The following is an 11,123-nucleotide window of genomic DNA, read 5'->3' on the forward strand; positions in this document are numbered from 1 at the left end:
AGGTTAAAGAAGAAATTAGGGGGAGAGTTCCCACTCCTTGGCGTGCTTTGCGGGGAGCATTTTTACAACACTGACTCCCCAGCCTCAGACCTATGTCTCTGCCAAATTTGGGGTGAGGGAGAAGACTGCCGACTGTTTACAGCTCTTCAGCTGATCCTGTGCAGACAGGGCTGAGGATGGCTGAGCCGGATGGAGCACACGCAGTGAGTTGTATGAGCTCAGTATTTGATAAGTGGTCGCCACCTGGTTCTTCCTATTAAAAGGAGAAACGGCAGAGCTGAGGGGTAAGAAATTCTGCAGCCACACTGCCTGGCTCAAATCCCAACTCTGCCACACTCCTCATCTGTGGTCTAATCAAGGCAATCAAAATTTATAATAATAATAGCAGCTACTACTTGCCGGGTGTGGGCATGGCCAGACGCCAGTCTGCAACCCTCAGGGGGAAACTGGCCCAGAAAGGCTAAGAAGCTTGGCCAAAGTCATCCAGCTGACAAAGGCGGAGCTGGGACTTCCAAGCACTCCAGAGCACTGTCCTGCCTCCATGCCTCACTTTTCCCACCTGTGAAACGGGAGTCCCAACAGAGTCGACGCACAGGGTTGCTGTGAGGCTTCAATGCATCAGGATATGGAGGGCACAGTGTCTGGTGCGGGCACATGGTTTACAGTGGATAAAAGGGTGTGCTTTCTACCATTAACAAGTCCTCATACTAAAGGTGAGGAAATTGGAGGTCCTAACAGTTTGTCTGTCTCCTGGAGGCGGCTATCAGTGATCAGGTTGAGAAGAGTCTAAGAAAAACGATCGCAGTATCCCAAGAAGTAAAAATCAGGACACAGAACTTCATGTCAGACACCAAGATGGTGAGAGAGACTTACAAGTAATATAAGTATGGGCGTGTGCCCAGGGGGCAAGGCAGGGATGCAGAGAAGAGGCCCGGCATAGGAGCTAGGGCAACTCGGCTTCCGGGCCTGGCCTTACCCCTACCCTCCCTGTGTGTCCCAGGGAAGATGGCCTAGCTGCTCTGGGCTACTGGTTTCAATGCCTGGGAAATGGCTAAACACCAGCTTCCTGCACAGGCCTACTGCAGAGATGAAATAAAAAGGCATAAAAGAAACCTTTAGGACGTGACTTGACACAAAGGAGGCTCAAGAAAAGGAGCTGACCTTTCCTACATTGCAGTCATGTGCTGAAATGGGGCCATTTAATCTCACTAATAAGGTTGCGACTGGGGTACAAACTTGTCATTAAGAATCCCAAATTTTTTATTAGACTAATTAAACCTGAATCACAAAATTCTAATGCTGAAAGGCTATTTGGTGATTACCGGTCTCCGTTTTAGAGGCCCACCTACAATCAGATCAGTGAAACCTGGGACTCACTGGCTTACTTTGTTTCATCTGCTGTTCTCTTAATGGACCCTGACTCACCCCTTGGTCTCGTCCTTTCTTAGAGCACCAGGTCCTCCTTCTTTCGCTTCTTTTTTGACAGCTGGCTTCCGGGGGGCTGGGGAATGAAGCAGGGAAACAGTGGACCCTTTCTCCTTCCCACAGCCCCCACCTCCCAAGTTCTCTCCAGGTAGCACTGCCCCATGCTTGGGGGCGGGAACACAGCAGGAGGGGTGAGTTAGGCCTTCTCACCCACGGGAAGGCCGAGCTCCTTGGAGAAACACCCACCTGCCTCTTCCCTGCGCAGCCCTGAGAGGTGAAGGGGAGACACTCACAGAAGAAACTGCTGAGGGTCTTTGGAGCTTTGGGGGGCGGTTGAGCCTGGCCATCCTCCTGTGGTTCCTGCTTCACTGTCACCCCGGGCTCTGAAACGCTTTCTGTCGGGGACTCTGCTGAAAGTGAGAGAGGTCAGATGGTGATGCAAACTTTAAACGAATGTATTTCTTGGCCACGAGGCACGTGGGACCTAGTTCCCTGACCAAGGATGGAACCTGGGCCCCCTGCATTGGGAGCACAGAGTCCCAGCCACTGGACCCCCAGGGAAGTCCCCGGTGCCTATGATTTCTGAAAGATAACTTGTTGGAGGATGACTGGCTCTTTTTTCCCTCACATGTGTGGAGGAAAAACAACAAGAAAAATAACAATAGTAACAAAACCTAAAGTTTCCCCTAGAATTTGCTTTTAGACAAGACGTTGGAGAATCTTATCTAAGCCTTATTTACATTAACTATCCTCTAAAGACGTGGGACCACCCCCCCAAAACCAGAGAGAGGGCCCCAGGGAGAAAGAGGGTCAGACACTCACTGGAGGTCTGGGGCTCAGGGGGCGTCGTGGGCTGGTCCCCGCCTTCCACTTCCTCCTTGTCGCCCCCTTCAGGCTCTGGGAGGCTTTCTGTTGGTGTCTCTGCTTCTGCAGACAGACAAGGCAGATGGGAAGAAGCGTCACTGGGGACCCCTCCCTAAGGGCTTTTGCATACTCAAGACACTCTGCCCGTTTTATCTTTGCTGCGCTGACCACACAGAAGTGAAGTGACGGCAGGGGTGAGGGTGGGTCAGCCCTGGGCCACGCAGGGACCTTGACGGAAGCCGACCCCAACGCTTGCTTGTGTAGCTGAGAAATGGAGAGGGCCAGACTTTTCTTATAAACCATTATTTTTGAATTATTCACGGTGAAATAGAACTGGAAAGGTTTCAAAATGCCAACGATAACTTGTTAGAGATACAAATAAAGTTTTTTTAAGCTGATTGAAAAATTAAAAAAAAGAAAAACCCACCTCCAGGGTAATAATAACTGCATCAACTGACTTAGGAATAATCTGCCTTAGTAGAGAGAAGTCATCCCCTGCCCTGACCCCCCAAAACCCCTGGACACAGATAAGGGCTAAAACTTCATGATTTACAGTAAAATTTGTTACTGACTAAAAATTGCCAACCAGAAATCAGACCTCCACCAAATTCAGACCTTCCCTGGAAAGGACAAACCCAATTAAACACCCTTATTAAAACAAATGACGGTGACAAAGCCTGATTATCATAATCGTGTAAAGGCCCCAACTGATCTGTGGATCAGATGTTTATGGCTCCATTTCCCAGGTAAGATATTTTACATTTTCAAGGGAAACGGGCTGGAGGCTGTGTGACCTACTAGCTTGCAGCATTTCACTTGTCATTATTAGATCACATTCTTGGTAATTCATGACGTCAGCTTTCTGCAAAGCTGGGTACTCATGGGTGGTGTGATGAAAACCAAGTATTAAATGAAAATCAACAAGAACAGGAAACAAGGGCAGCAGTTGTCAACTGGACTCCAACGTCTGAGCAATTGCGCAGTGCCCAGGAGACTAACTGAACATTTAAGAATTAATTTTTTTCTCCTTTCAATCCTATGTATATTACTTTCTCAAATGCCCAAGCTGCTAGAACATAAATAGTTGTTTGGACATAACTCAACAAACTGAACAGTAAAGGCCTTGGGGCAATGAGGCAGTTACTAAGATACTACGGGTCCTGGAAGTTTGTACACTTCTTTGCTTTTTGGCAAAACTTACGATAAAAGCAAATCATTTAGAGGAAAACATTTTCCATACGAGAAATAAAAAGAGAGAAAAATGGGAAACTATATATGAATTAAGATGGCCAAACTAACATATTCCAGAACGCGTTCATGACAAAATTCCCTGGGCAGCGGTGTGGGATTCTGATGGAAACGCGTGGATTCCTGATCGAAGTGTCAAATCAAGTGGGGTCCCCACACCCTGTCCTCCCAGATAGGCCCCCACCTTTCCAGACCCCCACCACCACAGACACACAGAATGAGCCTCTCCCCGCTTCCTCCCTCCCGACCAGGGTCTCACCTCCTTCCTCCTTCTTCTTCTTAGTCTCCGGGTCCTCGTCCTCGCCCTGCTCTTTCAGGACATCTTGAAATGTCCGTTTGGGAAGCTGCTTCCGGGCTGGAAAGACAAAGGGCTCTGGGTGGCCTCCTTGCTGGCCCACTGGACCCGCCACAGTGGGCTCAGACCCCCGTGGTGATGGCCCCCAAGACGGCTCTGGGGCCCTGCCCTTCTCCGCCTGCCCCCCAGCCACCACCCAGGTGCGGGCCCCATCCTTCAGGCTTCTGCTTCCTGGCTGTGTGGCTGCGGCAGGCAGGTCCCTTCATCTTGGGAGCCAGCAGCCACCCCCTCTCTGCCTCACCTCTCACCACACACTATCCTCAAGCCCTCGCTGCCCCCACATCACACCTTATCCTCAGAGACGCCGAGGCGTGTGGGGCTCCCCCACCTGCTGTGCTGTTCCCACCCCGAGGCCTTCACACACGCTCTGCTTGGCGGCAACTCTTCCCTGTCACCCTTTCTCAACAGAGCCGACCCCGACCAAGACCCTGATCCAAGACTCAGCCCAGACTGCCGCTCCTCTGGGCCCTGCCTCAATCCGCGCCACCCCCGTGCCTGCATGTCATTCCCTACAGCAGCACCGTCAGTGGAAACATACAGCGAGCCACGTGTGTCATCTGAAGCTTTCTAGTGGCTATACCGAGGAAAGGAAAAAGAACCAGGTGCATTTACGTTTGGATAATCTTGTTTACTTGACCCAACATAACCAAAATATGATTCCATGTTTTGAATATTTAAAGTCAGTATCATTCTTTTTCCTATGCTAGGTCTTCAAAATCTGATGCACTTACAAACACATCTCAGCTGCACACTGAATTTTCATCAGAAATACTTGATGTGTTTAGATTTCATACAATCTACCGGTGAGAAAGCCCAGAGAAGGGAAGTCATTTGCCCAAGGTCACACAGCCAGGGGCTGGTGGAGCCGTGCTCTTAACCACAATGCTAAGAGCACAGCTGGCAGGGGGGTGGCTCAGTGGTGGAGAGATCCACATGTGGACAAAGACAGGCGGCTGAAACAGCGTGGCCCAGGGGTCCTTACCCGTGCGACGCTTCGGGATCCATGATGGGGACGCAACCGCTGGGGAGGGCTTGGAGCGGGAAGGGCTGCTCTCAGGCAGTGTGACAAGACTGGGAGGTGAGGGCTGTGGAGAGTCTGAAGCAGGCTCCTGGAAAGGAAGAGAAAGAGCAACTCCTGAGTTGGGGGAGACGGAGGGAGCACCCAGCTATATCAGCTTCCAAACACTCGGAAGAACAGAGTGACTCAGCCCCAGCTCTGGCCTCTTACCTGGGCCGTCACTCCACTCCCCTGTGTCATTTCACGGTCCCAGACTGTCCCTATTATGGACCACAGTAACAATTCTTTTTTTTCCCTTAAGTGACAAGATCTTTGATTTTTAGCTAAGCATAATATGGCCCAACCAGTGGTGGTTCAGATGGTTAAGAATTTGCCTGCGATACAGGAGACCTTGCAGGTCCCTGGGTTGGGAAGATCCCCTGGAGGAGGGCATGGCAACCCACTCCAGTATTCTTGCCTGGAGAATCCCCACAGACAGAGGAGCCTGGTGGGCTACCGTCCACAAGGTCACAAAGAGCCAGACACAACTGAGCGACTAAGCACAGCACAGCACGTAACACGGCCCAACCAAACACTTCCCAGACTTCCTTGCAGCCAGGTGTGGTCAGGAGCCTAAGGACTACCCTTCCCAGACTCCCTTGCAGCTAGGTCAGAAGCCCCAGGCCTACACGATGCAGTGTAAGGGCAACTGGAGATGGAAGGGAGTGAGCAGCGGGGGAGACAGGAGGTCGCTTCACCATTGGCAGACGGAGAAGTGCTGCACTTCGGATGTTACCTTCAGAGCAGCCAACAGGCAAGAAATGACTTAAATAAGGAGAGCAAATGAGCCAATGACTTGGGGAAGACGGACAGCCTTCGATTCCATGGGTTCTGAGCCCTTCCTCCACAGCAGGCATTCTCTCCCATCACTGTGTAAATCAACTCACAGCACCTTCACGGCCACCCATGATGAGGGAGACTACCCGAAGCTGCCCGAGCCACCTGAGGCTGCCTGCCAAGACATCCCCAGAGCAGAGGCAGGGTTAGGCGCACAGAAACCAGGCCCAACTGCTGAACTCCTCTGCCCCCTGGGGCATCAGCTCCAGAATTCTCCTGAGCAGCTGCTGCACTCAGCTCCAAGGCCAATGGGAATGACGCTTCTGGCAAACGAGGGCAGGCTGCTGGGGCCCCACCTGGCTTCTGGGGGTGGTGGGGGCTTCTTCTTCCTCCTCCTCGCCCTCGCTGCCCAGGACCCTGGTTGCCTTCCTCCCCGGCCTCTTCACTGGAGAGTCACCGTCAGACACCACTCGATTCCGCTCCTTCAGTGCCACCCTGGAAGGTGAAAAAATGGAGGTTTTTCCAGCAGGCAGAGTGCAGATGCTGCCCCCAGACTCTCCAGCAATTTCATTATGTTTCATTCCCTTCCTTGACTTTCAAGCATGCAACAATTCCCAGAAGCCTCCCTGGCATATATTTTTTTAGGCTATGTTGGGTCTTTGTTACTTTTCTCTGCTCGTGGTGCATGGGCTTCTCGCTGTAGTGGCTTCTCTTGTTGCAGAGCATGGGACCTAGGGTACTCAAACTCAGTAGTTATGGCTTCCAGCCTTTACAGTGCTCAGGCTCCGTGATTATGGCACATGGGCTCAGCTGCTCTGCAGCCTGTGGGATCTCTCTGAACCAGGGATAGAACCCATCGCCTCCTGCATTGGCAGGCAGATTCTTTACCACTGAGCCGCCAGGGAAGCCTTCAGCATATACTCTGAAACATCCATCCTCCCTGTCCCACTTCTCTGGGGGCTCCTGTGTGCCCACCCTGTGCTGGGCGATGCTGGAGGAACACACAAAGTCCCTACCGAGGGCAGACAACAGCCTCCAACATTCCTTTGGAGACTTTCTTTCAGTCAGTCATGTTAAGACCCTGATCCCCTAGGGAGGGACTACACTTCCCAGCAACATAAAACAAAAGGGATGGATCTCAAAGTCAGAAGTGTTGATAAATCATGGCCTGGTCTTTGTCACTGACTGAGCATCTTTTATGAAGCAGGCCCTGTTCTGTAAGTTGTTAGGGTGTTGACGCACTAAGTCCACACTGAAAGCCTGATGCAGACCATGATACCCTGTTACCCACTCGGAAACCGGGCACTGGAAGTAACGTTACTCTCCCCAGGCCCCAAACTGGGAAGGTGAGCTGAGTCTACCTTGAACGGTCCAGGGACAAGGTCTTCCCAAGAACTTATGACAAGGATGGTGGTGGAGAGAACAGTGTTCTCTTCAGATGCAGCCAGTGGCAGGGTCCCTGCCTTGTGGAGGAAGTCTGCTCCAGAATGAAGCCAGGACACTGGGCCAGAGTCCTGAAGACCACTCCGAGGTTCTGGATCCAGCAATACCTGAAGCTGACACTACCTTTTAGCCTTTCAGGTTACAAGAATCAAAAATTTCCCCATGGAGGCCTGAGACATCCTGAGCCGAGTCTGTGAACACCTGCAGCCAAGAATCCTGACTGATGAAGGAACAGATTCACCACCTCCCAGCCCCAGGACGTACTTCGGAGGGGACTCCGTTTCTCTGATGCTGTTGGAGGTCTCCTTCTCTGGCTTCTTCACTTTGCCCTCTTTCTTGGGCTGGAAAAATGACCTGGAGGAGCAGAAGAGGGGGAAAAGAAGTGAATGATAACAGTAGCAATAACCCCTCTAACACACGCCACATCCCTCAGCTTCCGATGCCCGTCCCCATTTCTAGCACACCACAGGAGACTTTGAATAATCCCCTTAGATGGATGAGGAAACTGAGGCTCGGACAGAGGAGGCAGCACTATGTGCTTTTCTGCCTCAGCTCTCCTCTCACGTGAGAGCCAGGACACATCCCAGTTTCCCTCCTACAAGTATTAACTGTGCACTTACTATGTGGCAGGGCCTGTCCTGGGAACCCAGGGGCACAGGAGCGGCCCAGACACAAAGTCCGTGCCCTCAAGGGGCTGACGCTCCAAGAGTAGGCAGACATTAAGTGAAAGTGAAATCGCTCAGTCGTGTCTGACTCTTTGCGACCCCATGGACTGTAGCCCACCAGGCTCCTCCGCCCATAGAGTTTTCCAAGCAGAGTACTGGAGTGGATTGCCATTTCCTTCTCCAGGGGATCTTCCTGACCCAGGGATGGAACCTGGGTCTCCTGCATTGCAGGCAGACGCTTTACCGTCTGAGCCACCGGGGAAGCATAAGCAATGTGTTCATTGCTTAGTTGTGTCTGGCTCTTTGCAACCCCATGGACTGCAGCCCACCAGGCTCCTTTGTCCATGGGGATGCTCCAGGCAAGAATACTGGAGTGGGTTGCCCTGCTCTCCTCCAGGGGATCTTCCCAACCCAGGGTCTCGGTCTCCTGCATTGCAGGCAGATTCTTTACTGTTTGAGCCACCAGGGAAGCCAATAGCTAATATGAAATGTTCGGAAGCATTATCTGCTCTGGAAAAGGTAAAGTAATAGGCCCTCCCTTCTACCCAGGTATTACTGGCCCTTTAGGCTGGATCATACCTTGTTGTGGGGGGCTATCTGGGGCACTGTAGGATGTTAACAGCCTGCCCCACCTTTACCCACCAGATGCTAAGGGAAGCCGCCTCTCCCTCCAAGTGGTGACAACCAAGAATGTCTGACATTCCCTGCTGGAGCGGGTTGGGGGGAGCTGGAAACTGCCCCAGACTGGGAACCACGGAGCTAGGGTCTCTGAACCTTGCAGCCACTAACATTCTCAGTTACTACACACCTGGTTTTCCAGTGCCCCTCCCCACTCTCCATACTGCTCAATTCCTGGAGATTCTACGTAAAGACTAACCCGAGTTCTTCTAAGATAAGGGCAGAGGTAGCGAGAGGAGCAGAGAATTAGGAAAGCGCGAGCTGCTGGTGGGTGGGGCGGGGGCCCTTACCTGATGCTTCGCTGCATGATGGTATCAGAATTCTCTCCCCCCTCCTCCTCCTCTCTGGCCACCAGTTTCTGAAAAGAACATCCAAAAATACTTGATTAGGATGCTCATTTTTGTGCAGAGATCAACACACAAAACACACTGATTGTGTGGAGATCGGAACACATACACCTCTGATAGGAAAGGAGAAACTTTCACGAATTGAGGTTTGGGGAAATCACCCTGAAATCTACATCACTGGGCCTGAACTTCACGCTGACAGGCCTGACATATGGGCTGTCAAACATAATAGGCAGCTGCTTTAACCAACGAAAGAAGAGAATGCCTTTACCAGAAATGAAAAAGTCTACTCTGAAGACAGGGTTAAAAGCCTTCCTTCCTATGAGCCCAGACCAGCAGCTCTTCAAAGACAAGTTTCCTTTCCCAGGTGCCCAGGCCATAATGACTCTGTGTGTACATGCTAATCTTTTTCTTCTTTTGGAAACCTTGAAAGAATGTGTCCCTGGTCGCATCTGATATAAGTTCTTCGCTCTGTTGTTTAGTCACTAAGATGCGTCTGACTCTTTTGCAACCCCATGGACTGCAGCCCGCCAGGCTCCTCTGTCCATGGGTTTCCCAGGCAAGAATACTGGAGTGGGTTGCCATTTCCTTCCCCAGGGGATCTTCCTAGCTCAGGGATCAACCAGCGCCTCCTGCACTGCGGGCAGATTCTTTAACACGGAGCCACCAGGGAGGCCCACTCTTTGTTCTAACAAGATATAAATCTGCTGAAAACCAGGCTTCACTGGGGCAGTTGCTCAGAACTGAAAGGCTTTCTCCTGGGCTAGAATCCTCCATTTGGCTCAAATAAAACTCTTTTTCCATTCCTATATTATTTCTATTCCAGCTTCAAATGTTCCCCAGTCCTTCCCTAAGTCTCCAAACCAGTCAATGCTCCCTCTTTTCACTGTCCTTCCCCATCACGTCCTCCCTTCCTTCCTTAACTCTGGCAGACTCCAGTACACCTTTCACCGCTCTCTGGGCCCTGCCTCCTGTCCTCCGTCTCACTGGGCAAAACCCCAAAGCTGTTGATTGAAGCCAACTTTCCACCAACCCTGTTCCTGCAACCGCAGAGTAGAGCGGGACTGGCCGCCAGGAGTCCTTCGGGTTGCGGTCCAAGCCTCTCCATTTCCCCAGAGCGTTCAATTCTCCAGCTCTCTCAGGCTGTACTTCAAAGCGGCTTTTTTAGTCGCCAACACCGACTCCACCCGCCGCCGCCGCCGCCGCCGAGAAAACGCAAGCAAATGCGAGAAAGGCAATTTCCCACCGCCTTATCTACCTCTTGCTGCACCTGCGCACCGCTCCGAATCCCAGCTGTAGGCACTTCGACCACCCAGCTGTACTCTCATCTGAGATCAGACCCTTGACCTGCGCACCAGATCTCATGCCCTCTGACCTCCTCAAACCCCGTGCTCCAGTAAGCCCCTCCTTTCTCTCCTCTAGATCAGCTTTTCTCTCTCTACTAGACCAGGCCTATTGATCTACAAATCGGCTGTGATTTGTCCCATCTTAAAAATCAAACAAAATCCCTTCTCTTGAGCCTACAGGTTCCAGCAGCTATCATTCAATCTCTCCTCCCCTTTTCAGAGACGTCATAGAAAGAACTGTCCCAAGGCATCATCTCCAGTCTCTCTCCTCCCATCCCTACTTGAACCTTCAAGTTTCTCCACATCCCTCAGCTGGCCCTTCTCATCAAGGTGACAGAGGAACTCTGGGTTGCTAATTTCAGAAGTCACTTCCTGTTCCTCATCTTGGCCCATCAGCAGGATTAGAAACATCTGACTCCTTGCTCCATTGAAATTCCTTCTTCACACCACACCCTCATCTTGGTGTCCGTAAATAAATATTTTTAAAAAAAATTCAAGGACTCATATAGCTAGTTTTCTATGCTGATATCTCTACCTGGATATCTAACCAACATCTCAGACCAGCTCAAGATCCTTCTCTCTTCCCTCCCCAAGCTCTTCTAGCCCTCCCTCCACCATCTTGGGCAATAAGCGCAGTGCTGTGTGTGCTAAGTCGTTTCAGAGTTTTTGCGACCCTATGGACTGTAGGGATTTTCCTGGCAAGAATACTGGAGTGGGTTGCTATGCCCTCCAACAGAGGATCGATCTTCCAGACCCATGGATCGAAGCTGTGTCTTTCAAGTCCCTTCATTGGCAGGCAGGTTCTTTACCACTAGCGCCACCTGAGCCCACAATAAGCCCAGACCTTTCAGCTCCCCTCCCCTGGACCCGACACCTTCACGTCTCTTCCCTTGACTCCGCCCCCTCATCAGGCATACA

The 11,123-nt window shown here is 51.4% G+C and overlaps 1 protein-coding gene across 9 annotated transcripts in view; it reads right to left on the reverse strand.

Annotated features, from left to right (window-relative positions):
- The window catches only part of LIG1 (DNA ligase 1), a 28,079-nt gene that overhangs the window by 14,557 nt on the left and 2,399 nt on the right, over positions 1–11,123 (reverse strand). For 4 of the 9 annotated variants that reach the window (XM_069549308.1, XM_069549305.1, XM_069549303.1 and 1 more), the window contains 8 exons: positions 8,803–8,870; positions 7,434–7,523; positions 6,083–6,221; positions 4,875–5,001; positions 3,797–3,892; positions 2,248–2,352; positions 1,719–1,835; positions 1,426–1,501 (listed from right to left, as the gene is read on the reverse strand). In XM_069549308.1, the coding sequence (XP_069405409.1) occupies positions 1,426–1,501; positions 1,719–1,835; positions 2,248–2,352; positions 3,797–3,892; positions 4,875–5,001; positions 6,083–6,221; positions 7,434–7,523; positions 8,803–8,819 (767 nt within the window). In that variant the 5' untranslated portion in view covers positions 8,820–8,870. Of the gene's footprint in view, positions 1–1,425; positions 1,502–1,718; positions 1,836–2,247; positions 2,353–3,796; positions 3,893–4,874; positions 5,002–6,082; positions 6,222–7,433; positions 7,524–8,802; positions 8,871–9,892; positions 10,713–11,123 lie in introns of those variants that run through there. The other 5 variants (XM_069549311.1, XM_069549304.1, XM_069549310.1 and 2 more) reach the window with 3 other exon arrangements.

The sequence above is a fragment of the Ovis canadensis genome, chromosome 14 (assembly GCF_042477335.2).
Source record: "Ovis canadensis isolate MfBH-ARS-UI-01 breed Bighorn chromosome 14, ARS-UI_OviCan_v2, whole genome shotgun sequence".
In the NCBI taxonomy this organism is placed as follows: domain Eukaryota; kingdom Metazoa; phylum Chordata; class Mammalia; order Artiodactyla; family Bovidae; genus Ovis; species Ovis canadensis.